The following is a 26,165-nucleotide window of genomic DNA, read 5'->3' as shown; positions in this document are numbered from 1 at the left end:
GTGTTTGAGAACAGGGTGGTGAGAATATTTGGACCAAAGAGAGAAGAAGTGACAGGAGGTTGGAGAAAACTATATAATGAGGAGCTTCATAACTTGTACTCTTCGCCAAGTATAATTAGATTGATGAAGTTGAGGAGGATGAGAGTGGCAGGGCATGTACCAAGAATGGGGCAAAAACGATTAATTCATATAGAATATTTTTCANAGTCTTGTTATAGTTGACTAATTCTGGCAATAAATTTTCTCAACAGCAATCCCAAATTAAAATATTCTAGATTACATATACATATGAATAATTTGTTGACAGTAACCCTATTTCAGTGCTAAATATATTTTCATTATTTTTAAAATGAAAACATAAGCATTATAAATGGTATCATTAAATAGTTATTTGTCATGATTTGATGACTGTAACATACATTAATAAAAGCAAAGGGGGTAATCATAGATGAGAATGGTTTCTTGGTAGAGACACTGGTCTACATGAAAGATATAAAAGTTTAAAGAGACAGAACTGCAAAAACAATTTTACTGTAGTTTAGAGGGGATACGCAGTAATGTAATTGTTTGAGGCACTATGCTACAAGCCGGAAGGTCACAGGTTCAAGTTCCTGTGAGGTCACTGGATTTTATCAGTAGACCTAACCCTTCCAGCCGCACTATGGCCCTGGGGTCGATTCAGCATCTAACAGAAATTAGTACCAGAAATATGCTTGGAATGTTCTTGGGGGTAAAGGGTGGCCAGCACATAAGGCTGACAACCTTGCTGCCATCTATGAGCCGATTGTCTAGAAAATGTAGGAACCTCAACATCTCATAACCCTATGGACCTCCATGGCTTGTTACAGGGATAACCTTTACTTACTTTTACTTACTGTAGTATAGAAGATCTTTAGTTCTTCCGTATCACTTTATGATCTCCCCTGTATATCTTTAGGAGTTAATTAGTAAGTTCAATTTTATTACTATAAATATCAGATTTGATACTTTCTAGATTGGATGAAATTAAATTTTGAATAAACCAAAAATTTATACTTAATTATATAGCTCCTTTTGCTAATAAATATTTAGTATTTAGTATTTAGTGATTATTTATTCTTTTGGTATTACATTCAGTATTTATTTCGAACCAACAGGCTACAATTCACAGATGAGTTTGAAAATAGTCTAGAAACTTCTGATTGTTTCAACAAGTACATTGCAGTATACTGCAGTGGATCCTCTAGAGTCTTTTCCTATCCATGAGGATGGTTCTGTGAACTTGATATGTTTATTGCTAGCCGTTTACTATGCTATTTACAGTCATTGTATCCAGAATGATTACTCTGAGATCAGTTCTGGTACATTAAGCACAGCAGAAGATATACAAATTGTAATATTTTCTGCTGTTAGATGCTACAGGGGGTTTGACATTCAACACATATGCACACAGACTGTATTACAGTGTGAATAGGGAGATTTAATGGAACTACCTGAGCCCTAGATCCAAGCTGAGCTCACTTGTTTATCATAGCACAAATTTGGTGTGTTTTATATTATTGCCGCTTAAGGCATTGGGAAACCAATATGGAGTCCTAGGCATAGATGGGAATAAAATATCAAAATGGATCTTAAAGAAATAGGGTTTGAGGATGTGGAATGAATTAATTTTATAGAGGATAAGGTCTTCTGGAAAGTTGAATATATATAAATGAAATTGCAGCAGAACTGAATCAAGCGGGAGGTGAAATATTACAGTCTGAGATCCCTAACTCATTTATTCTGTTTGGAATATGGAAGAAGTGCCTGATCAGTGGGAGGAGTCCACTATTGTACCAGATCACAAGAAGGACAATAAAACTGACCGTAATAATTATTGTGGGGTATCATTGTTATCAACATCATACAGTCTCAAGGTTTAGTCCATATATAGATGAATTTATTGAGAATAATCAGTCTGGGTTTTGATATAACAGACAAACTACGGATAAAAATTTTTGCGCTCATCAGATGCTGGAGAAAAAAAATTGGAGTACAATAAAACAGTACATCAGCTATTTATAGACTTCAAGATAGTCTATGATTCAGCTGGGAGAGAAGTATTGTACAATATTTTCATAGAGTTTGCGCTACTCATGAAACTAGTTAAGCTGATTAAAATGTGTTTCAATAAAGCATATTGTAAAGTGCTGTATAGGTAAACATTTGTCTGATACTTTTACCATCAAAAATGGTGTAAAACAAGGAGATGCTTTATCGACACTGCTTTTCAACTTTACTTTAGAATATGCCAGGATGTTTAAATATAATATTAGAATATGCCCTTAGGAAAGTTCAGCAAAACCGGGAGGGACTGGAATTAAAGGGCACACATCAGCTGCTGGACTAAGCTGATGATGTGAAACTATGGAAGATAACAGATACTACACACAGAAACTTTAATTGACACTAGTAAGGAGGTTGGTCTAGAAGTAAACGCTGAGAGAACTAAGTATATGTTGCTGTCTCACCACTAGAATACAGGGCAAAATCATGTCATAACGATAGATAACAGATCCTTCGAAGATGAGGCACATTTCAAATACTTGGAAACAACAGTATTATATCAAAATTTGAGTCAGGAAGAAATTAAAAGGTGACTGAATTCAGGTAATGTTTCATACCATTCTGACCAGAATCTTCTGTCTTCTCGTCTGCTGTCTAAAAGCATAAAAATTAAATTATATGAAACTATAATTTTGCCTGTGGTTCTGTATGGGTGTGAAACTTGTTCTCTGACATTAAAGGAGGAATGCAGACTGAGCGTGTTTGAAAATAGTATGCTGTGGGGAATATTTGGGCTGAAGAGAGATGAAGTGACAGGAGGTTGGAGAAAACTGCGTAATGAGGAGCTTCATAACTTGTACTCTTCGCCAAGTATAATTAGATTGATGAAGTTGAGGAGGATGAGATGGGCAGGGCATGTACCAAGAATGGGGCAAAAACGATTAATTGATATAGAATATTTTTCAGAGAGCCAGAAGGAAAGGGACCACTAGGAAGACTAAGACGTGGGTAGGTGGATAATATTGAAACAGATCTTAGAGAGATAGGATGGATTTGTTTGGACTGGATTGATCTGGCTCAGTATATGAACCAGTGGAGGGCCCTTGTGAACATAAACCTTCAGGTTCCATAAAATTTTAAATGTTGGGAAGTTCTTGAGTAGCTGCACACTAGCAGCTTCTCAAGAAGGGCTCATCTCCATGAAGTTAGCTAGTTACAAGGTCTTGTGGAAGGCTCAGGTTCCATAAAAATGATTATTTGCTTCTTCAAAATGACCACTGTATGAAGTTAGTTAGCTAAGGGCCTATTAGATTCCATGCAGACTGGTTTAACTGAATAGAGAGAACATGACGCAGAACCTTAATATCAGTAAGTACTAAGAGTTTAGTGTGAAGAATTTATGTATGACTAAAAATTGACAGCCCAGGTTTTCCATTATGCTCCAAAAGCTGTATTAGTATGAACTCTCAGTACCAAATTTAATGGAAGTTTATTTAGAGATTATGGTTGTTCCATGTTCACTTAATGGCAAGAAGAAGTGCAGGCACATCTCACAGTAATACAATAGTAATTCTGTCTCTTATCAATGTCATTTTTAAAAATGTGGTTGTTATGGTTTTGTTTCAGCTGACTTCAATGGAACTACAGGGATTCTATGGGCATGAGACCGACAGTTCAAGGTGTGTAATGTTTATGTATTGTTTATATTCATAAAGCTTTGCTTTTTGTGGTGCCTTCTTTGCATGCATTTCTGTGTGCTCATGTTTTTGGATAAATCCTCCTCCTATTCCTTTGCATAAAGCTGTCTAAATTGAATACGCATGAAATGGCATGAACTTCTTAAAATTATGAGACCATGCCAAAACAAGAAATTTTTTCTTCCAGCACAGAATATGTTATAAATAGATATACATTTCTGTGTATTATATGTGTGTGCACATTGCATCAGTAAAACTCCGTCAGATCTACTGAACAGACAGTAATATGGCATGATTGCTGTTATTTGTGGTCTCTTATTTTGCTTTGAGATAAACAGCTTGGGAATAAGAATATTTTAAATTACTGGTAGATACAGTATAATAAAGCCACTGCAATCATTTGCTTCAGAATATGCATGTCCAGCTTATTTTACATGAGGACCCATTTCTTCCAAGGATTTTATTAATTAATTAAGGTTTATGCTACAATATGATAAAAACACAAGTCTCGTGAAGGTTTTATTTCCTTCATACAATGGTTACAGTATTTTACGAATATGTCACTATACAGTGGTCTAAAATATTCTACAAAATTTACTTAATCATTTTTTGGTTTGGAAAAGAAGTTATAAATACACTGAGTAGTTTCACATACCAACTATTCAAAAGTATCAAAGTGTGAAAACTGTCATAATAATTTTACATGAGAATGATATTTTAGTTTTGGATTATCAAACACCTTTTTTCTCTCAGATTAATTAAATACGACAACCATACCTTTCAATAAGAAAGTTTTTCGGCAAACCTCAGATCTATTTATTTAACATGGCATTACAAAAATAGCTTACCTTGAAATGATCAGGTGGCACTTTAAAACCACCGGTGGGGGGATCATGAGAAGTTTGAGGGATAAGTTTTTGCTAGTACCTAATTTGCCTGTAAAATATATATTTTGGCCTAATTTTAATTCTTCTCATTTTGGTGATCAGCCTGTCGAATGGGGAGGCAAGTTCTGGGTCTCAGCATGGGCTTGGGAAGCAGGGATTGCCTTTCCTCCTGCATACGAGCAAACCAAGCACCACGCCGACTCTCAAGTTCCACAACCACTTCCCCCCGGACACACCTGGGTAAGAGGATACACTCTGTCTGTCCTTTTCCTGCATGGCAGCTTTTTGCACTATTCTTTGGTACACTTAGGGATATCATTAAATGCGTTACTGTATGAGACCTTGTATTGAAACAGAGGATGGGAAAAGTACAATTTTTTTAACATTGTTAAATATTTTGCTTGAGACTCCTAACTGATGTACTGATAGAAAGAGACATCTGTAAGTAAAACCGGGAGATATAATAAAATTACAAGAAATGTTGGAATCTTGTAGTATCATAAAAACCTCCAAACATAAAATTGTAATGCCATATATAAACATTGGGGGGCACGTGGTAGCGTAGTTGGTTGAGGCACTATGCTACAAGCCGGAAGATTGTGGGTTCAAGTACAATGAGGTCATTGGATTTTTTCAATTGACCTAATCCTTCCAGCCGCACTATAGCCCTGGGGGCGACTCAGCCTCTAATGGAAATGAGTATCAGGTATATTGTTGGAGGTAAAGGGCGGCCAGCACGTAGGGCTGACAACCTTACCACCATCTATGAGCCAATTGTCTAGAAATGTGAAAACCTCAACATCTCACAACCCTATGGGCCTTCACGGCCTGCTACAGAGATATCTTCACTTTTTACTTTTACTTTATATAAACCTTGACAGTACTTCATAGCATGGCAGATGGTAGCTCTAAATCATCACAGAATAAGGACACATGGCGATACAGGACTGGGTTTTTAGTGAATGATGTATGTAATCATGCAATATTGTAAAATTAAAGATTCAAATATTTGCAAACAAGAGAACTTTTTGATGTGACCTCCAGCTTCAGCACTATGTAATAAATACCGTTACAATAACCTAGCTAATAAAATATTCAAATGCCAAAAAATTGATGACAGTATGTCCCCAATCTACACAGTTAATTTGTTCTGGAAATTTTTCTGCAAATTTAAAGCCAAGTAAGTACAACATTGCTTATGTACAATATATTTTCTGACATGAACATTCATTTCAAGAGACAGTTACAGTTAAAAGAAGTCTGTACAATAGAAATGTATCATAAAGTACCATATTATGACATATGAGAATATGCAAAACCTGTATATCAACTACTAATGACCATAGAATTCAAAGAACCTAAATTATTTAAATATAAGAAAACATTCTGTTCTATTCATATATCTAAGGATTTGTGTAATTTGAACCCTTATAAGCTGGGGACTTATTGTATTATATGTTATCCCTCTCTTTTGCAGGACAACTGCACAGGCTGTGTGTGAAAGAAACAAAAAAATTATACCTGGTTGTTGCTTCTGGGGTTTTGTCGTGGATAAATCTGTGCTTGTATTTTCTTTATATTTTCCTAATTTCTTTTACTGGTGGTTCCACCAGTCTCTTATTACCTCTAATGCCATAAAATTATGTAGCTTCAATGATATGTACCTGTTGTTTAAAACCTAATGATCATTCTGTTTTGGTTTGTGATTGTTTGTTTGCAGTGATAAGAAGGATGGAATTATTGATGGTGCAAACTTATCAACAGATGGAAATGTTTTCTCAAGCCCACCAATCAAGAGGGCAAAAATGATGGCAGCACCGTCACTTAATGAACGAGTGATGCTGTATGTCCGTCAGGATACAGAGGACGTGTATACACCTCTGCATGTTATTCCTCCTACGACACAAGGGCTACTCAATGCGGTTAGTGCATAACTATATTAAAGTATTGGCCAAGGGTAGACAACGTTTCTTTGGGTTAAGAAAATGGATTCCTTATTTTCCTGTGTTGGGTACTGCATATGTTTAGCTGTGGGCCTCGTTCATCTGTAATTCTTAAGTTAAAAACTGGTTCTCTTGTTTCTGCCTTGAACACAACACAAAATCGTTCACATTAGCTCCTCTATTTTAAAATGTTATTAAAATCACCTCCAATTGCAACATATTTCGGCCTTACAAGGTCATCTTCAGGCAACCATTCACCAAACACAACTGCTGCACTGCACTAGTGTGTATGTCAATGCATGCTCTGCTATTGCATACTGTTATTCACGCTACAATTTGTTCTTTGCTCTGTGTTATTTTCATTTTGTGGCGTCCTTGTATTTAATACAAGGACACATGGCCAACTAATGATAAAGATACATGAAAGGGGCACAACATGGGCACTGCAAAATGAAAATAATGCAGATCGAAGAGAGAGTGTTTATTCTCAAACAAAGACATTTTAGTGTAAACAACAATATGCAATAGCCTGAGATACATGAACGTATAAACTGGTGCAGTGCGGCAGTTTCAGTCAGTGAACAATTGCCTGAAGGTGGCCTTGTAAGGAAGAAACATGTTGCAATTGCTTATTTTAGTGGCATTTTAAAATAAATACGAGATTGTGAATGCTTTTGGGTTGCATTAGAGATGAAAATGAGTGAAGGAGTGATACATCAAAGCAACAGGACGCTGAAATATATTATAATATTGAAGACTGCATTTATTTTTTTTTATTTCCATAGATATTTGCAGCCAAATGAAGCACACCACTATATTAGAACTTTTAGCAAGAAAGTAAGAGGAAAAAATATAGGGAGAAGTATGCATAACAAAACTGGAAGAGTTATGTTTATATAAACATTGTTTTATTTCAGTAGTTAATTGTATTTATTCACAGCCATATTCAGAAATTATACCACAGGAAACTGTATACATATCTGCAGGCAATATATCTAAAACTGTGAAACTTCTCAGTAATAAGTAGATACTATAGGGTTCTAACGATGGTGTATGACACATAGAGATACTGGGTTTTTGGAATTTGTCCATCGTCCGGATTCGAAATAACTAAAAACACAACGTTTCAGAAACTGGATCTGTTTCCGTCCTCAGGTGAGGGAAGACACCTACTCTGTTGGGTCCCTTAGAAATAATTTTTATGAACACCAACAGTATACAATATAACTTAATTTCAGAAAATAAAAGAATCTTCACATGGTATGATTTCTTAACACTACTTTAAAACGGAAAATATTTCACATAGAAATTCCCGCAACACAAGGAATACAGTTATATGACTAGTCAGTGCTCCTTTTTTTTTCATAATCTAAATCTAATCAAGTTCAATGAAAGAATACTTGATTAGTGGTTCATGTTCTGGAACAAGAAGATTTGGTTTAATATAATTACACCTTTAATTAATATCAATGATGACAATGCTCGTAAACACAGTATGATTGTAAAGGTGCATACTGATAGGATCTAGAAATCTTGTCGTGCCTGAACTTTCCTTCTAACTGTAATTTTGTTTGTTTATTAGGAATATGTGTGCCATAATCAAAATGTGCTGTTACATAATTTATAGAGTGATCAAAGTACAGTTATTTATGATGTGCTGGGAATAATGAACAGTAATATGCTCAATTATAATTTAAGTTCACAATTATATAAAATTTATTTACAGATAATTGAAAATAGTACTGCAACTGTGTGATTTTTCAAGAAGTTTGGTAGGAACAAAAGGTAAAAATTACTTGCTGTGCTATTAAAATAATAGCATTGCCAAGTAACAAGTGGTCTGTAAAGATACACAGCAATAATAATTTGCAAAATCTGCTTATTTCATTGTAGTTGATTACCCATATTTCAGTCTCTGAATATGGCTGTCATTAAGACAATAAAGTTACTTGTTAGAGAATATAGTGCTACCAGTACCTTAGTGCAGTAATAGGTAAGTGTTTGCCGGCTTCTCCCTCTCAAATATTTGCATGTGTGTGTGTGTGGATGGCCATTATGTATGTTCATGACTAACACCAGCAGAACTTGCATGTGTCTACTAGGTTTCACCAATGGGAACAAAGTTAGTGGTTTTGGCAATTATATTATGCTCTGGAAAACAAATAGGAACAGACAGTAGAAAGATTCACCTTTATCTCCAAGGAAGTAAAAATATGATAAATAAAATGGAAGTAGGCCCATCCTCTGACTCTTATCAAAACCTATTGCCCAAAAATCAATACCAGTAACTATTAATCTGTTTTCCTTATTTTCCAGATTGAGAATAAGTACAAAATTTCTACTTCAAGCATTAGTAACTTGTATCGAAAAAACAAAAAAGGGTAAGTTTTGCTCAGAAAAATTGTCTATTTGTTTTCCCCTTTGTAGTTAAGTTGTTATGACTTATACAAAAATGTTACAGGAACAATATCCAGAAGGAAAATGAACCAACTATTCTTCAAGTAGAAATTTTGGACAAACGAGATTTACTAATAATTATTTAACTTATTAAGAAGAATAACAAAGCTTCTACTAACTTTTTAACAAAGCATCTGCACTAATCATTCACATAGTAGATAAATGATAGTTTTTAGAATGATATTTAGCAATTAGATATTTGGGCTTCTTCATATAATTCATTGCTTAATTTCAGTAGATGAAAGGATGGCAGTATGATATTTAATTTATAATATAAATAACACTTCTCTTGTCATAGTATTATCTACTATTATCCCTTCTTTTTTCAGGATTATAGCCAAAATTGATGATGATATGCTCAAGTACTACTGCAATGAAGACCTGTTTCTTCTGGATATAAAACAGGTGGAGGGGGATGATGCTTTTGAAGTCACACTCATTGAACTTATGGATCATTAGTAGCAGGATATAATATTGCCTCATCTATATCAGTCTTTCATTTGCGATGCCATGGGGGCAAAGTGTTTCAGTGCGTTTACATTGTTCATTTTGAATATAATTACTACTATATCATAGTAATTATTGTTATTTTATGTTAGAGTGAAAATTAAAATATATGTTCTATTAAGATTATGATGTTTGTCTTCTAGTAAACCAGTGAATAAATGTGCTTTATTGACAACATTGAGAGTGATGGTTATTGTTTATATTTATTTTTTATACAATGAAACAGATATCAAAATAACCGTGTATATGAGACCAAGTTCAGGAATTGGACTCAGAGAACATCAAGTGAGTGAATGAATGATGGAAGAGTGCCCGAGTGTGTGTTCTGCTTCTCCAGTGAGAGGGAATTGAAAAGACTTCTACTGTATTAACTTTGTCAAGATAAACAGAAAAAATGACAACTTATGAAATGTAAAAAACGAAAATCGGTTTGGAGAGAATGTTTTGTAAAAATATGACAAAGATTATATATACATATACATACATGAACCTGCCCTGTTTGTAAAATTAGATAACAAACTACTGCATTTGAATCTAAATTCTTCTGATGTCATCTTTTCTTAGATGAGGAACAGTAGAGTTGTAAGAATCAAACATAAGTTTTATATTATATTTGTTGTGTTTTTAATTTTAGAAAGACCTGTTTCAGGGTTTGTTGATCTCAGAATGTCAGAGAACATTTAAAATAGCACAAATGAACATAACAAAGTGCTCCTCTCTGTTGAACAGCCAAGGAAAGGTCTTGGCTAGAGATATACAAAATATGGTGGAATACTGACAGCAGTTTTATAGTTAATAGTCCCTCAAACCATGTGATGTCAAACAACACACCACCCTGAACAGCACATGAATTCTCTCCAATATTGTGACTTACAAGAAGATCCTACAGCCTTGCTACTTATCTTTGGCTGAAAAACGTGAGACAACTTGCAGCCAAATTCATAATTCATAATAATTTTATTTACATCCATAACTGTAAAATTGCTATTGTCATTCAGATTTGTGACTCTGATAATTGCTTCTTCCATATATAGCAAATTATTTACAGCCCATAGATGAAGTTGAAAACATCCTGTTGCTTACTATTGCTAATATTTCAAAAAGTCACATGTTCAAGCAATTCTTTAAACAATGTACAGCTATAGGATGATTAGAAATATCCATTATCTCTTACACTAGAATGTGCTGAGAAATACATTGTTAATGCAGAAGTCATTATTTCAATGCAACATTATTATCAGATAATAAAAGCCATATTGCTTTTGACTGCTTGATAAAAGACTAACTCTGTCTTCCAATAATTATGTAATAATTATTAGTAGGATATTGTTATTATCTTAGAAGATAGTCTCCTATATTGTTAATACTAATAAGGAACCTTGTACTGGAGGAAATTTGAGGTGTTGTTACAAGTTCATTTTTACATATTTTATAATAATAGTAGCACACAATTTTCATTAGGCAATAGTGTTTTGTTCATGATTGCTACCAGTACATAGGTCACTGTGATACACAAAAGACATTAAAATCACTATCAATATGATAGTTTTTAAGCTAATTCAAAGTAATCATTTCTACCTAATAGTAAGAGGAAATTAGGTTATGAAATGGGCACTTGAACATAAACCAGGTAGAAAGCTCAATAAGAATAATCATAGATATTGTAATTAATTTTATTGGATTTTGTTACTTGATTAAGTTTCTTACAAAGGCTAAAAAGAAGGAAGAGGAATTTAATCTGGAATTTTGTATACATTTGGAAAAGGGAAAATTGTATGGACTTCTTTCAAACAAACCCCCACTGGTTGATTGTTGCGTACCTGAGTTTCTGTTGTGTTTTTTAAAGCTTTCATTCAGTAGAATTTCAAATAATCAACATAAACAGTTTTTCTCAGAGGGATTACCAAGTACGTAATAAATATAATTATCATTTTATTGCTTTCTGTTTCACCATATTAACTAACAGCAAAACTTCATTAGATTCATTTTAGAAATGAAGACTAAGGAACCATCATTTAATATATTTATATATTCTAGTGGTGATGGTGAAGGTTATTGTGAACAAGGCCGGTCTCCAAACTTCTCGTTTGTGTTTTATATGAGTATAATAATAATATAAAAGTTATGTGAGTACGTGTTTTGTATATTAATCGTGTGTGCCCTAATTTATTGCGTAGTATTTTTGTTCTTCTTTGTGTGTTGCCCATTTTTTATTATTATTGTTGCAGACATTTTGATACATTTATATTTCACTTAAGATATTTTAGTATCAAGTATTTTCATGGGTAACAGCAGAGATGTGTTTGTATGTATTGTAATGTATCTCTCAAAAATATATTATTTAAGCTAATATAAACTCTTTAATTGTAGTGTAGCCTCTTTGCTGTTTGCTGATAATCATTAAGCCTATACTTCCTGAGAGAAAAATCTTAAAAGCATACTATTACATCGAAATTGTATCATCTAATTTAACAGAAGCACAACAGTAAATTAGAGAACTGATTGCAATATTCATGTGCCAAAAAGAAAAGTATTTGTAGTAGAGTTAGGTTTAACAAATAGACTAGAGCAATACAAAATTCTACTGTAAGATTAAAAAAAATCTTGTCATAAAATATATTGCAATTGTTTTCTTTTCCTCTGATTAAATTTTTGAGAGGTGCATTGCTAATAATAATTATTTACTGTACATGATATCAAATAAGTTACTTTATTAACAACAGAAATGAACTCTCCTGATTCTTTGCTATTTTAGAGAATTATGTGCCTTATATGGTTGATTCTATATCATTGTTAGCAAACATCTGAGAACACTGAAATTCTGAAATCTCTTACAACTCAGGATTTGGGGGGGGGAGATATATCTTCCCTTAGCTTGTATGTAAAATTCATATAGATTTGGAAATCTTTTCTGCCAAAGTACCAACCTTTAAAATATGTTGGATGGTTCTCAAGCTTCCCAAGCAGCCTTGCACTAACTAGGAAATGAGTTACAGAACATGCACCTGAAGATCTAGCATTTGTAATTCACAGTATGGAAAAATATATTTACAAAATTATTGAGGTATCCAAGTAGCAGGAAAGAAAGATATATCAGCCAGCAATGTTTCCATCTATTAGGACTGTTCTCATTTCTTGAGACAGATCAGTGTACCAAACAACAACATTGTGTATTTTGGGATCATATATATAGACATGTTCTGAATTTTGAGATCATATATATAGACTCGTGTTCTGAATTTTTGGGATTTGAGTTTTTCATGGCAGTGATTATAAACAGTATGGTCTTCTGAGTTGTAATGCTATGTGGTTGAAAGAATGCCCAATGTTTAAGGACCTAACATGTTCATCTTCAGGGTTCAAGAGTAAGTAAAAAAAACAGCAAAAGCAGACAGAAAACCTGAACCCTGTTGCCAACTGCTTCTGCTAGTTTCTTGCTTTTCTTACTCTTTAACTATGCAGATGGAGGTGATATGTTCCTCTCAAATGTTGGGCTTTCTCTGAACTACATAATATTAAAAGCCCAGAAGACCATATTTTTCACATTTTTAAGTTGATAACCTCCCATGAATGCAAGCAAATGCTGGTTGTACAGAAACACCTGTGACACTTTTAAAGTAATTTCCTTTATGAGTTGTATTTGTTTCAATTTTTATTCTGATCAGAAGATCATGCATGGGACATTATGCCTTTATTCCCTGTTAGGGCAGCATAAGTACTGTTAGGAACAAAACATTCCATTACAGCTTTACTATTGGCATTGGGTTAAGTATGTGTTATGGAATCACATAATTTATGCCTGACGAGATATTGAATCTCAATAGGGAAGATTTGTTACTAAAAATGATGTAATGTCCTAGAACTGTCACTGCTATTGGAAATAAAAATTCAGTTCTCTGTACCAATTCAAGTAACAAATAACTACACTGTATATTTTTGGATCTTATTCAAAGCAGTTTTAATTACTCATTTCAAGTACATCGCATGACAGCAAGGAATTAGTTTAGGTAAAAACAATTACTTATACTAATGTAAATATTTACCTTTCTACACATATCCCTTCTTTTAATTTTAAAAAATATGAAGAATAAAAGTATGTGCCATCGTGGGAGAATGGAAGTCAGGACCAAGCAATGTGGAACAAAATTGCAATGGCCAGAGCTGCCAAGCAGCAAATGGATGTTCACCATGATGGTGGGTTTTCTTGTTGGGAGAAACATGTACAAATTTTTTTCATGTGGGAATACAATTATTATTTTTTGAAAGCATATATCAAAAATAACCAGTTATGTTAAGTGAACAATGATCATTTCTGTTATATTTTGCATTTTGTAACTTATTTAGTGTAACACACTCCATTTTCAAAACATGCACGTCTCTTGCCATTGCCAGAATAAAATTAACAATACTACAGCCCAAGCATCTATAAGTTTCCTTGTGATAAAAAGGGGATGTTTGAAAATTGTGTGCTGTGAAGTCTATTCCTCTTTATGCATGTATTTCCCTCATATACATGCTATCTTCATCCATTAATGAGGTGTGCATTTTTAATATAAAGTTTGTGAAGAAATTTACCTTAATGAGACCTGGCATGCTTTCTGATATGCAGCACGTACAGTTATATTATATGAACACTGTGTTTAGGTTTAGGACCCACAATCTGGCACCACACAACTCAGTCAAATGAATTGGGTCAATTTCATGTTATGAAGGACTCAATCAAATTGTAATTACATGTTATGGTATTGTGGAAACCTTCGGTTGCTTTTTTATTATTACAGTTATTTTTTGTACCATGCTGAGGTGCAAAATAAAAAATATATTAAGCATTCAGTGGTAGTGTATTTATGGATGAAAAACTATTATTTATCCTGTGTAACTCCCAGGACCTTTCAGGTACTTAAGAAGGAATGTGTAAGTAGGGACCTACTGATCCAGCATTACTTCACTCATAACTCCATGTAAGAGAAGACACATGAAAGGAAAGAGGTAAAGTTGTCCCTGTGCTTAACTAATTAAGCACTACACCATGAAGGCAAATGGGGGAGTGGATGCATAGATCCACATTTTCTTGACCTGAGCACTAGCTGGAGGTGAGTGTTCAGCTTCATGCCCCTGCTGCTTTTCTCCTGGGAAAAGAGCCCCTGATAGCCATTGGATAGGAGGTTGGGTGGACCCCAGCGCTGGTCTGGATGAAATGGAGAAGAGAAAATTCATGGCCCTATCAAGACTCAAACTCTGATCTCTCAGTCGTCCAGCTTGTTGCTAGTCACTATACCGACTATGCTATCCCTGCTCCTAAGAGAAGACACATATATAGTTTATCCCATCTCTGGGAAATAGAGTGAAAACATGAATGTGCCTCATTGGTGTAATTCACTTGAGATACAATTGCTTTTCCTTTTATTAATGCACATTAATTTCAGCCCAAACAATATGGAGAATGGAATTCCCTGTGATACACACCTTCCTTAGCAAGTTTCTTTCTTTTAACCAGACTGCTGAATATTTTCTGAAATACTGTGTATAATTAATACAATTAAACATTTTTATGATTTACATAAATCATAAGTATATCTATATAGACTTATGAACTGATTCTTAACCCCTTATGTCCTCCTCTAAACAGCATGCTATTGGCATGGTAGTGAAAGTCTGTAAGGCTGAAAACATTTCAAGACACTGATAACTCAAAGTTATGGGCAGCACATTGTCCTTGGTCAGAAGTACACAATCAGCTTTAAAATACGCCTTTATAAAAAGGTCAGGAGGGGCTGGAGCAAGGGGAAACAAATCCCTTGCAAGCTGTAAAACTAATGATCAAGAAAATGGAATAACATATTTTGCGCCTCATAAGGAAGAGACACGAATATGATGATGGTGGTGGTGATGATGATGATGATGATGATTTATGGTTGCTACTGTCCGTGATGAACCTTGGCCACTGTTTTACAGTTTCTTAATCCCATGGACTCTCAGTAGGACTCCTCAGGTGAGGGACCAGCCAGCCACAAGGCCACTACTTACATAGAACCACACAAACACAGAATAAATGTAGACAAAGATCCAAGCCTTGAGTAGAATTTGAACCCATGACCCCTGTGTTTGAGCAGGTGAAGACAGTTCATGTTTTAGACTCTGTAGTCATTGTTGGCCACATACACACATACATAATTCCATGGATACAAATGTTGTAAAAAAATGACCACTGTATGTGGTATAAGTCATAAAGCTCAAAACATATGTACAATACAACTGCAGCTTTCACACAGAGTAAAAGAATTAGTGTGCACTTAAGTGTCTTTTAGAGTTATATTAAATTGTGCCTTTCCATTCATAAGGCTTTTGAGACTGAATAGTAGATTGCTGAAAATTTTTGTGCCAGCATAGTAATTTTCTGAAAATGCTTGAAGTTGTCAATGGCTCAATGGGGGAAAATGTGCAACACTAGCAGATGACATTAATTTTCTTTTTTGCCTTTGGCACTATCGTGATTCAGCGTTAGAAAAAGAGCCTGTCATGAATCAAATTAGCGTTCTTCTTCAGCATACTTCTGAGATCCTCAGATTATCATTTAATATCGTTATATGTGGATCTTGCTGAATATTTTAATGCAGATGTTCTTAAATACTGGGATTCAATGACTCCCCTTCAAATAGCACATAAATTCACGCGACCCCCCTTTCTGCTGACCAGCGAAGAATAATGTTTTACATTGTTGCAAGTTCCTGTCAGGCTGTAAAGTGAAAGTAGTAACTTAAATACAATAGCTTTACAACTTTCATACACTTACAGCGAGCTGCCTCATGTTCCTGTACGACCAAGAAAAAATTCGAGAAATATTTCGCCTGCTGGAGATATATTTTTTCCGAAAGCATTTATACTAAATCTGACGCCCCAAAACTGTGCCTGAACGCAGTTACACACCCTACGTACAACAATCCCTGCTAACCTGTCTCCTCCCCCTCCTTCCCCGGGAAACACAATAGCCTTGGTCAACCACTGGTTTGAAACGCCATGATCTTTCGAAACAAAGATAATGTAAGGAACAAGTAGACTTAACACCGTGTAACCGTGGTAAACATCAAAGTGGTTCATCAATCTTTTACGATTTCAGTTTCAAGTTTTGCTGAGGTCGAAGTGAAGTTTTGAATTAATGATCTGTAAGCGGGCTCCTGCAAACGTCGTCAGCTTCTCAGTGAGAAACCTGCTGTCGAAGGAAGAGTTCGTGGGTTTAAATGGATTACACAGAGAAGACAAAATGTCTGTATAATGTCGATACATAATGACAGACTCAGGAAATTGAATTAATCGAACTTACGCCATATTAATACAAACTGACTGTTGTCTAACACAGGCGGAGAGTGAAACTAGTCAGAGGAAAATTAATTCACTACGGTATCTGAAAATAGTAAACTCTTGCAATGTGCAGACTTCCTTTGTGGTAACATCTTCGGAAGTTTCGTGCAGGACATCACGTTGTTACCATAGCTCGTCGTGAAGACCGGACTTTGTGCCAAAAATGGCCAGCCTATGCTGCCAGTAGTGCAGTGCAGTGTTAGAAGTGAGTATATATATATATTGTATCATATTCTGCATTGATTGCTTCATCATCTTTGGAGAACCAAACTGCACCGTATAGGTAACATTTCTCTAGGCTACACAGCTACAGATTACGGTCTTCCGGGATGTGATGCCGTGTAATTTGGTAAAGAGAACAACGTTTCGAAGGAACCTGCTATCTCCATCTTCAGAATTTAAGTGTCACTGCTACAGTTTGCAAAGCAGCGCAGTGTTCGTACTGTACATTCTTTGCAAGGAAAACAACACGTGTAAGAAAAAAGCCACGCATAGTACAACCGTAAGTTCAGCAGGACCCTTGTGATGGCATACTATTTGTTTCACACACACACACACACACACACGAGTGCAGTGGGTCTGGGGCTATCTATAGCTCACTTGATTCACTCGTAGATTACATAATAGGTTTTACAGCATTGAAGGAATGGTGAGTTGATGAGAACTTACAGTAAAGGGTCATGCCACTTTTGAAGGTACAATCCTGTCATTCTCCTGGAAATAATAATGCAAGACGTAGAAAACGACACTCAAAATAGCGGTAACCTGACCCTTGACAGCAAGACTACTGCTTTACTACTGTTCAAGTCTGCTGTAATACTTTCATCTTGGCGAGCTGGTGTGAGTAATTTATTATTCTTTGAAGGGCATTCTTAGTAGTATATTTAATGAAACATTTTCATTCATATCTCCAGAGGAACAGGAATGTGAGAATGACAGTTATTCTGTTGGCAGCAGCTCTTTCTTGGTGGAATATGTTGACAAGTGTAGAGCTGCCATTCATTCATTTCCTTTATTTTCCATATACCCATACAGGTAAAAAACCTAGGATGTGGAAATAGTCCCTTTGACAATAGATGTGTCCAGATACATATAATAAATTACATAAGTTATATAATTAAAATCACCTACATTAGTCAATTAACATAGATAATAGAATAAAAAACTTATTACAATTATAATTAATAAACATAATTTAAAAAGAACATTACTATAAAAACTTAAAATTAATACAATTTCATTCAAATTACCCAAATTAACTGAATTAAATGCATTATAAATTTACACACTTATGACCAATTATCTTTAGGTATACACACATGAGCTTGCCTTTACCTTATACAGTGCTTTCTTCTGTTGTTCTGTGAAGTTTTGTCAAGAGTTCTTAATTGTGAGGCTTTAACTTGGAGGCCAGTACATAATTACTCATATTTTTTTGTTATAATTATTTTTATCCAGTATTTCTGTATACAATAAAGTCATAATAGCATTAGATGAGTTATGATTGTGCAGGTGCTGGTTGCAGCTAGTACTGAATCTGCCAACAGCCCCATTTTCATGAGCCGTCATCATGTTTATTGAAAACTATTATTTAAAAGAGCCTCTTGAGACTCATATTTTTCAACATTGGGTGATATGATTGCATTGTGAGTACATGAAAGAGCCCGTAGTACTAATATAAAAACATAACTTTCCTGGCAAGTATTCTGTCAATTTCATGTTTCCAACCTCAGAACAAATAGAGAATTCTACACATATTTCAGATTTACCATATACCATTCCAAGCATGTAGAATATCTGAGGGTGCTATAGTAATGTGAAAGTATTGATTTATAGTTTGTGGTAGTGGTTAGAATGCATTTCATAATTCTGTTTTAATTACACCAGTAAACTTCAGTTTCTGCAGATCTTTATGAATACATACTGTGATCAAAAAGTAATTGAAGTTAGTTCTTTCTAAGAGACACAACAGAGCATGTGTCTGCCCCCTCACCTGAGGATTGAAACAGATCCAGTGTCTGAAAAGTTTTCTCTAGCTTTTTAGAATACCGGATGATGGACACTGCCCACAAACCATGGAGGCATTCAGAGCACTGGAGGACCGATATGGAGACCGACATATGCCCATAAGGCGTCGCAGATGCCTGGAGAAACAGACCCAGGGCAATGGTGGGTCCCGGCAGAAGGTGGCCGTCAGCCACGGACGGTTGACCCGGATTCCAGTTTCTGCGTTGAGTAAGGAATATGGTTTTAGGGGACCTAGCAAGACACCTGGCAACAGAATCAGAGGATGAAGCAGGAGACATTTTATGAGGCCCTGGGACAAACAGTCGGGCTGGAGATTGTGAAGTGAACAGTCAGGTCTTCTGTGAGGATTCAGAAAAAGAGTGTGAATCCATTGTGTGGAAGATGGCCACTGCTGAAGTGGAAAAAGTTACTGCAGGCAGCTTAAGGGGCAGAAATGTAGGAGCGCCGGTCACTCTGGGAAGTTTTGCCCACACCAACCAGAAAGGAAGAAATGATGGTAAGCCTGTAGGCTACTCGGGACATATATCCTTAAGGAGGGAGCAATGTGACATGTCTGCTGTTGTCACCAGTTGTCAAGCGATAGTGACTATAGATGGGGGTTGGATTTCCTCTGTGATGAGAAGATGGGTTTGTCCCTTATGAATATGCATGGCCTTTTGTCAGGTTTATGTTTTGCACCCTATGGGCCTTCATAGCCTGTTACAGGGATAGCTTTACTTTTTTTTTTTACACATAGCATGTTATTGAAAATTCTTCCTTTTACACTTTATACAAGACCTCTATCAGGTCAGGCTTAGTAAAGCAGATCATGCTTATCTTACCTATCTCAAACTACAACAGCAGTCACTTGAACGGTCATTAGCTTGACCATCGCCAAGTTTAAGCCTATTGTGGAGTCCAATCTTTATATAACCCTGGCATAGACCATGTAGCAAATTCTGTCTTCTGTTGTTGCAGTGGTGTCTGTTGGTGTCACAAGACAATCGCTACTGAGCCATTGCCTAGCAGTGGCTGTTGCCTGAAGCAACAGCTGTCTCTGCTGGCTTTCAGGATATATGCCACAATATAACCAGACATGAGTTAACAATGAATGTAGATTAGAGTGTTATTCCTCCTCTAAGTTACTGTATATTGTGATATTTATTTATTTCGTCTCTATAGATCATTGTTACATGATATAGGACAAGTCAGTTACTGTACATCAGCTGATTATAATAAGAGAATAAAGTTACAGTACTTAAAATTGTTTACACTAGATTACAATAGTTAAGATTTCATATAGTGTGAGGTGGAATCCATATTAGGTCCCCTCGGCACATTGGCTTCCATATGTCCTATTGTACCTGTACCGGTGATAATTCTTATGGAGAATTTGATGGAATGAGGATTGGCAGGGGAAACCGAAGTACTTGGGGAAAACCTGTCCCAGCGCCACTTTGTCCATCACAAATCCCACTTGACTAGACCACAGCNGGAAGAAAGAAAGGAAAACTGCGCAGTAGGGATTCCCAAAACCGATTATTCATGAATTATGTGGTTATAATTGATTAGTGTGTCTGACATGAGAGAAACTCATCCACTTTATAAAAACAATGATCGAGTAGCTACGTTTTCAAAGCGCTTTTGATGTAGTACCGGTATTTCTTTAATATATCGTGGCAGATGATTTAGCAGTCGAAGTCCTACATTGTTGAAGTTGTTCTTGCATAGACTTGTATTACATGGGACAATGTGCAAGTCATCTTTTTCCTTGTGTTGTATGAGTGTAATCCTGAGTTGGTTGTGAAATCATTCAAATTGGATTTTATGTATATTAGAGTTTCGTATATGTACAAAGATGGTAGAGGTAATATATGTAATGATTTGAGAATTTGTTTACAACTAGTCGTTTATGGGACCTGGGTCATAGCTCGTATAGCTCTCTTCTGTAATTTAAAGATCAATTTTGCATTTACCAGGTGCCCCAAAATATCAGTCTGTATGATAACAAAGACTGGAAATGAGCATAATATAACGTGCAGCCAGTCTCTAGTCCAGTTACTCTTCTAACTACTCTTATGCCAAAACATACTTTACATAAGTTGTTCGCTAACTTTTGTGTATGCATAGTCCATCGTAGATGCTTATCTAGCCAGCAACCATGACCTAGGCAAATAACACTTCTGTTAGTACTTAACAAAGGTAAAGTGGAGAATCGAGAATATTATATAATTAAGAACTTCATGGTTTTACAACTCACATAGTACATTGTTTTTATGTAAGATTTTAAAGTGTTTATGCCATTGAATCTTCTTTTGTGACAGCCAAGTAAAAGTCTAGGCCAAAACCAATATTTTGGACACTTGCTGTGTGTTCATTGTCCATGTTTATGTGGTGACAACTTAAGTGGCTGATATACTTGTATGTATCAGGCAGCCAGTATGATGCTTCTCCCTTATTGGTAGGAGGGCAGAATGAAGTTGAGTGGTCTTCACCTCCGCTTCTGATGTTGTACCCTACTGCATATACTGGAGAAAGATAGTCTGAATGTAGATACCCTTTTTGACATGTTTAACCAATGTCAGGAATTTTTAGAACTCTAATAATGTGGTTCCATGCTTGAATTAGTTTAAAGGGTTCTTCCCTACTGCTGTTATTCAGGTGTAATAATATCTGTTATCTCTTTAACAAGCTGATCCATGTTACCCGATGTTTTAACTAATGTCTTGGTATCCTGGAAGTTGAATACATTGCTCAGTTCAGTTCTGTGTTCTACTGTGATGGATATGTCAGAATATTATATTTCAGCATCCTCTTGCAGTGAAGTATCACTCATCCTTTCTCTTATGTCTATAATACAACACACTTTTTATTTTAGATGGCACCAAACTTACATTCAACTGGTATGAGTATTAAATATCTATGTATGAGTACTATTGACAGAAGCGAGCACTGTGCAACAGGGTCCATGTTGCCTGAAGATGGCCCTGTGAGGCTGAAACATGTGGCCAGACATAGAATATATATTTTAATGACATTTTAGTTAGCTGAGTTTGGTGTCATCTAAAATAAAAAGTGTGTTGCATTATAGATGGAAGAGAAAGCGCGACGGATGCATCAGGCTGGTTCAAGTTTAGATACTTAGATCCTCATATCACATAGTAAATGGAAGGAATCCCAGGAGGGATGAGCTAATCATGTAGCAGTCATGTGGAAAATCAAAACACTGGGAGGATGATATTAAATGAGACTGAAGTATTTCAGGATCTTTCCTAGTTGTGGCCATAGGCATTTTGTCTTAGGTTGTTACCAGAGATTTAGTTTCCCCACTAAATAATGCATCCACTACTTTGAAACTTTCTCCATCACCATGGCAAGTTGCTGATTCCAGCACATAAAAGATTTTATCTTGACTGTGTAGCCAGTTCAGGACACCATGTTTGAGTTCATCATCAATTTCAAATTTCTGCCCTCCCCCCACCCCAAGTGCACCTTCATTGATCCTAACAAATGAAAATCACTGGGGACTAAGTCAGAGCTGCAAGGAGGGTGCTTCATGATTTCCCAGCCAATTGTTGTCCCTATCAAACCTTTGTCAATTTTTTTGTTATGTGGATGAGTGCTATCTTGACAGCTTGCCAGATCTCTTCCTCTGAATCGCTTGGTGCACATTATTGCAAAGCAAGCTTCTGTTACATCATGTGAAAGGAAAAGTCCTGAATCCCACAACACGCTTGCCATGATTTTGCCAGCTAACAGCTGTGCCTTCAGTTTTTTCGGGTGATGGAAGTCCCTTGTAATGCCATACCATGCCTCACCACTTCTACTCTGAAGTGAAGTGGTGAACCCATGTCTCATCACAGGTCAGTGTTCACTCTAGGAATGTCTTTCCTTCCAATTGAAACCAGTGCAGATGTTTGGCAGACACAGCAACATGCAGCACCTTCTGCTAAAACATTAACATCTTGGTACCCAACAGGAACACACTTTCTTGAACAATAACTATTCATGGGTAACTGTTTCAACACTTCAAACACTTATGCCACTGTTAGATGCAATATTATGCACTGTTGGCTGAACAAGAGCATGCAGGGTTGGGCCTTCTTTACAGCCTCCAGAAAACTTAATGTATCAATCACAATCATTTGCCTGTGACAGGGTTTCTTTCCTCTACTGTACATTTAATCTACAAAGAACGTCAGCTGATTTCCTGTTCTCTTTCATTAGGAACATGATACTGTGCTACTCTGCACTAGGAGTGACAAGGTCTGATGCCATCCTGTACAGACGCTAATGTGCAGAAGCAGGGCACATGCCCACATGCCAGGAACTGAGTGCGGTGTTGCCATCAACGTCCATAAGAGTTTTATTTTTCCACTGCCTACACCCTCAGAGTGCAGGTTAACCTTGAACCACCATCATACATGTACTTTACAAATCAGTGACCCAGGTACATGATTGCATAGTATATAATTTACTACATTCATGAGAAAAAAAGAATTTATTATCTAGAAACTAATATATATTACACAGAGTTTAAATATTACAGTTTTCTTTTGTTTGCTAACATATTTTAGCATAATATTCCATTAAAAAATATTGACCATTGTAGCATGATTTTTCTAAAACATAAAAAATACTTCCAAAATTGTTCCTATTTTTAATTTAAAAATTGAAATAAAAAAGAATTTGTACCAACTGATGTGAGTTCATGTCTGATAAAAAAGAACTATGCACTTATTTACATTCATCAGCAGTTTGATTTCTCTTAAATAGCTAGAAATCTTAACTGACTGAAATTATAGTACTATGTTTATGAAGACTTATTCTGCAATGAAATAACACAGCTGTTGGACACAGTGATCTTATTTGGTTTAAGATGTAAATTTAAATACTATAATAGGAAATCTGCAATTTCTTTTCTCATTTCCTTATACTTCAGCTGTTCTTTGATGTTTAATATGACCTCTGCAGGTAGAACTTCTAATGTCGCCTGTAAACATAACTAAAAAATATTTAGAGAAATAGCACTATTACAGGATAATTATTTGTTCATATTTATGCGTGTTAATATCTGTCCAGGAGACAAACTTTTGTTGTTGTTAACTGTTTTCATATGTAGGCCTATTTACAACTGTTCAAATTTATAAAGTCTTGAAATTCTTCCAACTTCATATGATAATGTATGGGTTTATTTACGGCTTCTGGTACACTGTCTATTGTCTAGTGATGCCCAAATTCATACAACATATTATTTNCCGTAACCGTTCAACTTTGGACATAGGTGTTTTGGGTTATATCGGCATACTTTAACATAAGGAACACCCTCCCGAAGTTTGGTCCATTCCTCCTGGGACACCCTGTATGTGGTGTTAACCGACGTTTCGGAGGAACCGTGCTTGACCGTGTCTCACGGTGTTGTCGCTTGCAGATTTACTTATACTTCTTCAACCCTGAAGATGGGGGCGATACGTTCCTCCGAAACGTCGGTTAACACCACATATACACGGTGCCAAATCCCAGAAGACTGCTTTCTTCACAATTAACCTGGTTCTAATGGAGTCCCAAGGCACCTGAACAGTGTTTCATTCCAAACAGTTTTTGTTTAGAGTGCTTATTTCTACATATAAACTATTGCACTGTACATACCCCAATGTATTTTAAGTTAAATCAGAGGTCATGAACTCATTGTCCATTACATTGCTATTGAGTAATACAGCATGTATTTTCTTCCCTTATTTTACACTTTTTCCAGTCCAGAGTATTCTGTATTTATTCTGTCAACAGTCTGGCTTAATTCTTTTTTATTTCTGGCAAGAATATTCCTTCCCAGGTAGCAGAATTTTTAAAAATATTCTTTTATGCTGAATACTGTAGGGTTTTCAGGAAAAATATTCCTAGATGGCTTAAACATAAGTTGACTGTGATAACCATGGGATCTCTTATAATAAAATCATTACAGCAATACCTCGCGTAATCTGGGTAACTGGTTCTGCCAATATCCCACACCATTTAAAACCGGACTAATTGAGGAACTAAATACATACAAAAAATGATAATTGGTTCCAAAAAAATCTCCATTTTGAATAAATAATTTTAAAAAATTCATGTTTATCGCAATTCATTTTTTATTCTCTAAAAACTGCAATATTGATGTCTGCATATTTTTCTTCTTTGGCCTTTTCTCTTCATACAGTTCTTTGTACCAACAAATTGCATTGTTTATGGTTCAGCGATACTACGTGTGGTAAAGATAAGCAGCGGCACGCACACAGGGAGAGTACACAGAATAATACCTATACAATACTAGAAACAAGAAGAAGCCGCTGCAGCACTATAGACATAGGGCGAGTAACCCTGACAATTTTAAATTTTAAAATTTAGAGAAAAAGTTTTTAAAGGATTTAAAATTAGAATTGAAGATTTTATAAATGCTAATTCAGAGAAATCAAAATTGACGCGTGTAAATAACAAAGATATCAACAAAGTAGATTTTGGTAATAACAACGAAAGGAACAATCAGGAAGACCTATGTTTTTAAATTTTAAATGTTATAAATAAGTGCAGTATAACAGATACATGAGTATATACACCTGATGATGGTCGTTTGGGGCCAAAACATGTAGTGTATAGAGGAGAACAAAACGAAAGACCTATAAATATAGTTTGCAGTTAGGACAGAGTTATATCATATATCGTATAAAGTGCAACAGGATGCTTAATATAATATAGGTATATACATATACAATGGGGAACCCCACAAAAGACTGAAATATGTATCGTACCGCATGACTTTAAAACCACATAAAACTAAATTGCACAAAAAGAGACTCAACTGTATAAAGGGGGGGAAAACGATCATTTATGTATTAAAAATAATTTTGTGTACTAAGTTTTTAGAATTTATTTTTATTTTGCTCAATTAAAAATTAGTTTGTTTTGAAATTTTCAAACTGGACTATAGTGAATTCAGACTAATTGAAGCTGGACTATGTGAGATACTGCTGTATATGGCAGACTTTCAACTTCACTGAACCTCTTTCACAGCACGTTTCAACCCGTGATTCATCTTTCTGAGGCCATCAGTATTCTCTGAGCTTTTGTATCAGTGGAATTCATGTTGTCCCAGAACTCCATGCATTCTTAAGCTTGATGCTAGATGGAGGGGATTGGTCAGGTTTACATCCTGGCCACTTCACCCCCAATGAAGGTCACGGGATCCAATCCCGATGAGGTGGATTTTTTTTCAATTTACTTAATCCTTCCAGGCACATTATGTCCGT

General features: G+C 35.6%; 2 protein-coding genes and 1 long non-coding RNA gene across 12 annotated transcripts in view; 2 read left to right on the top strand and 1 right to left on the bottom strand.

Annotated features, from left to right (window-relative positions):
• LOC111875435 (protein grainyhead) overlaps window positions 1-14,349 on the top strand; it is a 515,137-nt gene extending 500,788 nt beyond the window's left edge. For 4 of the 7 annotated variants that reach the window (XM_023871677.2, XM_023871678.2, XM_023871679.2 and 1 more), the window contains 5 exons: window positions 3,652-3,704; window positions 4,712-4,849; window positions 6,330-6,531; window positions 8,869-8,933; window positions 9,339-14,349. In XM_023871677.2, the coding sequence (XP_023727445.1) occupies window positions 3,652-3,704; window positions 4,712-4,849; window positions 6,330-6,531; window positions 8,869-8,933; window positions 9,339-9,468 (588 nt within the window). In that variant the 3' untranslated portion in view covers window positions 9,469-14,349. The remainder of the gene's footprint in view (window positions 1-3,651; window positions 3,705-4,711; window positions 4,850-6,329; window positions 6,532-8,868; window positions 8,934-9,338) is intronic. The other 3 variants (XM_023871681.2, XM_023871680.2, XM_023871682.2) reach the window with 2 other exon arrangements.
• Window positions 14,350-16,526: 2,177 nt separating this feature from the next.
• Window positions 16,527-23,197, top strand: LOC111875473. 3 transcript variants are annotated; one of them, XR_002844733.2, is made up of 4 exons: window positions 16,527-17,080; window positions 17,174-17,377; window positions 18,912-19,399; window positions 23,110-23,197. It is a non-coding gene; the product is annotated as an uncharacterized LOC111875473 (long non-coding RNA). The 3 variants fall into 3 exon arrangements; XR_002844732.2 differs by having other exon boundaries at window positions 16,529-17,377; window positions 18,902-19,399; XR_002844731.2 differs by having other exon boundaries at window positions 16,531-17,377.
• A 27-nt stretch (window positions 23,198-23,224) lies between these two features.
• Window positions 23,225-26,165, bottom strand: part of LOC111875472 (cytoplasmic tRNA 2-thiolation protein 2-A) — a 7,922-nt gene continuing 4,981 nt past the window's right edge. For both annotated transcript variants that reach the window (XM_023871755.1, XM_023871754.1), the window contains one exon: window positions 23,225-23,875. In XM_023871755.1, coding sequence (XP_023727523.1) covers window positions 23,777-23,875 — 99 coding nt within the window. In that variant the 3' untranslated portion in view covers window positions 23,225-23,776. The remainder of the gene's footprint in view (window positions 23,876-26,165) is intronic.

The sequence above is a fragment of the Cryptotermes secundus genome, unplaced genomic scaffold, assembly GCF_002891405.2.
Source record: "Cryptotermes secundus unplaced genomic scaffold, Csec_1.0 scaffold304, whole genome shotgun sequence".
Classification (NCBI taxonomy): domain Eukaryota; kingdom Metazoa; phylum Arthropoda; class Insecta; order Blattodea; family Kalotermitidae; genus Cryptotermes; species Cryptotermes secundus.
This window is presented reverse-complemented; position numbering and strand designations above follow the sequence as displayed.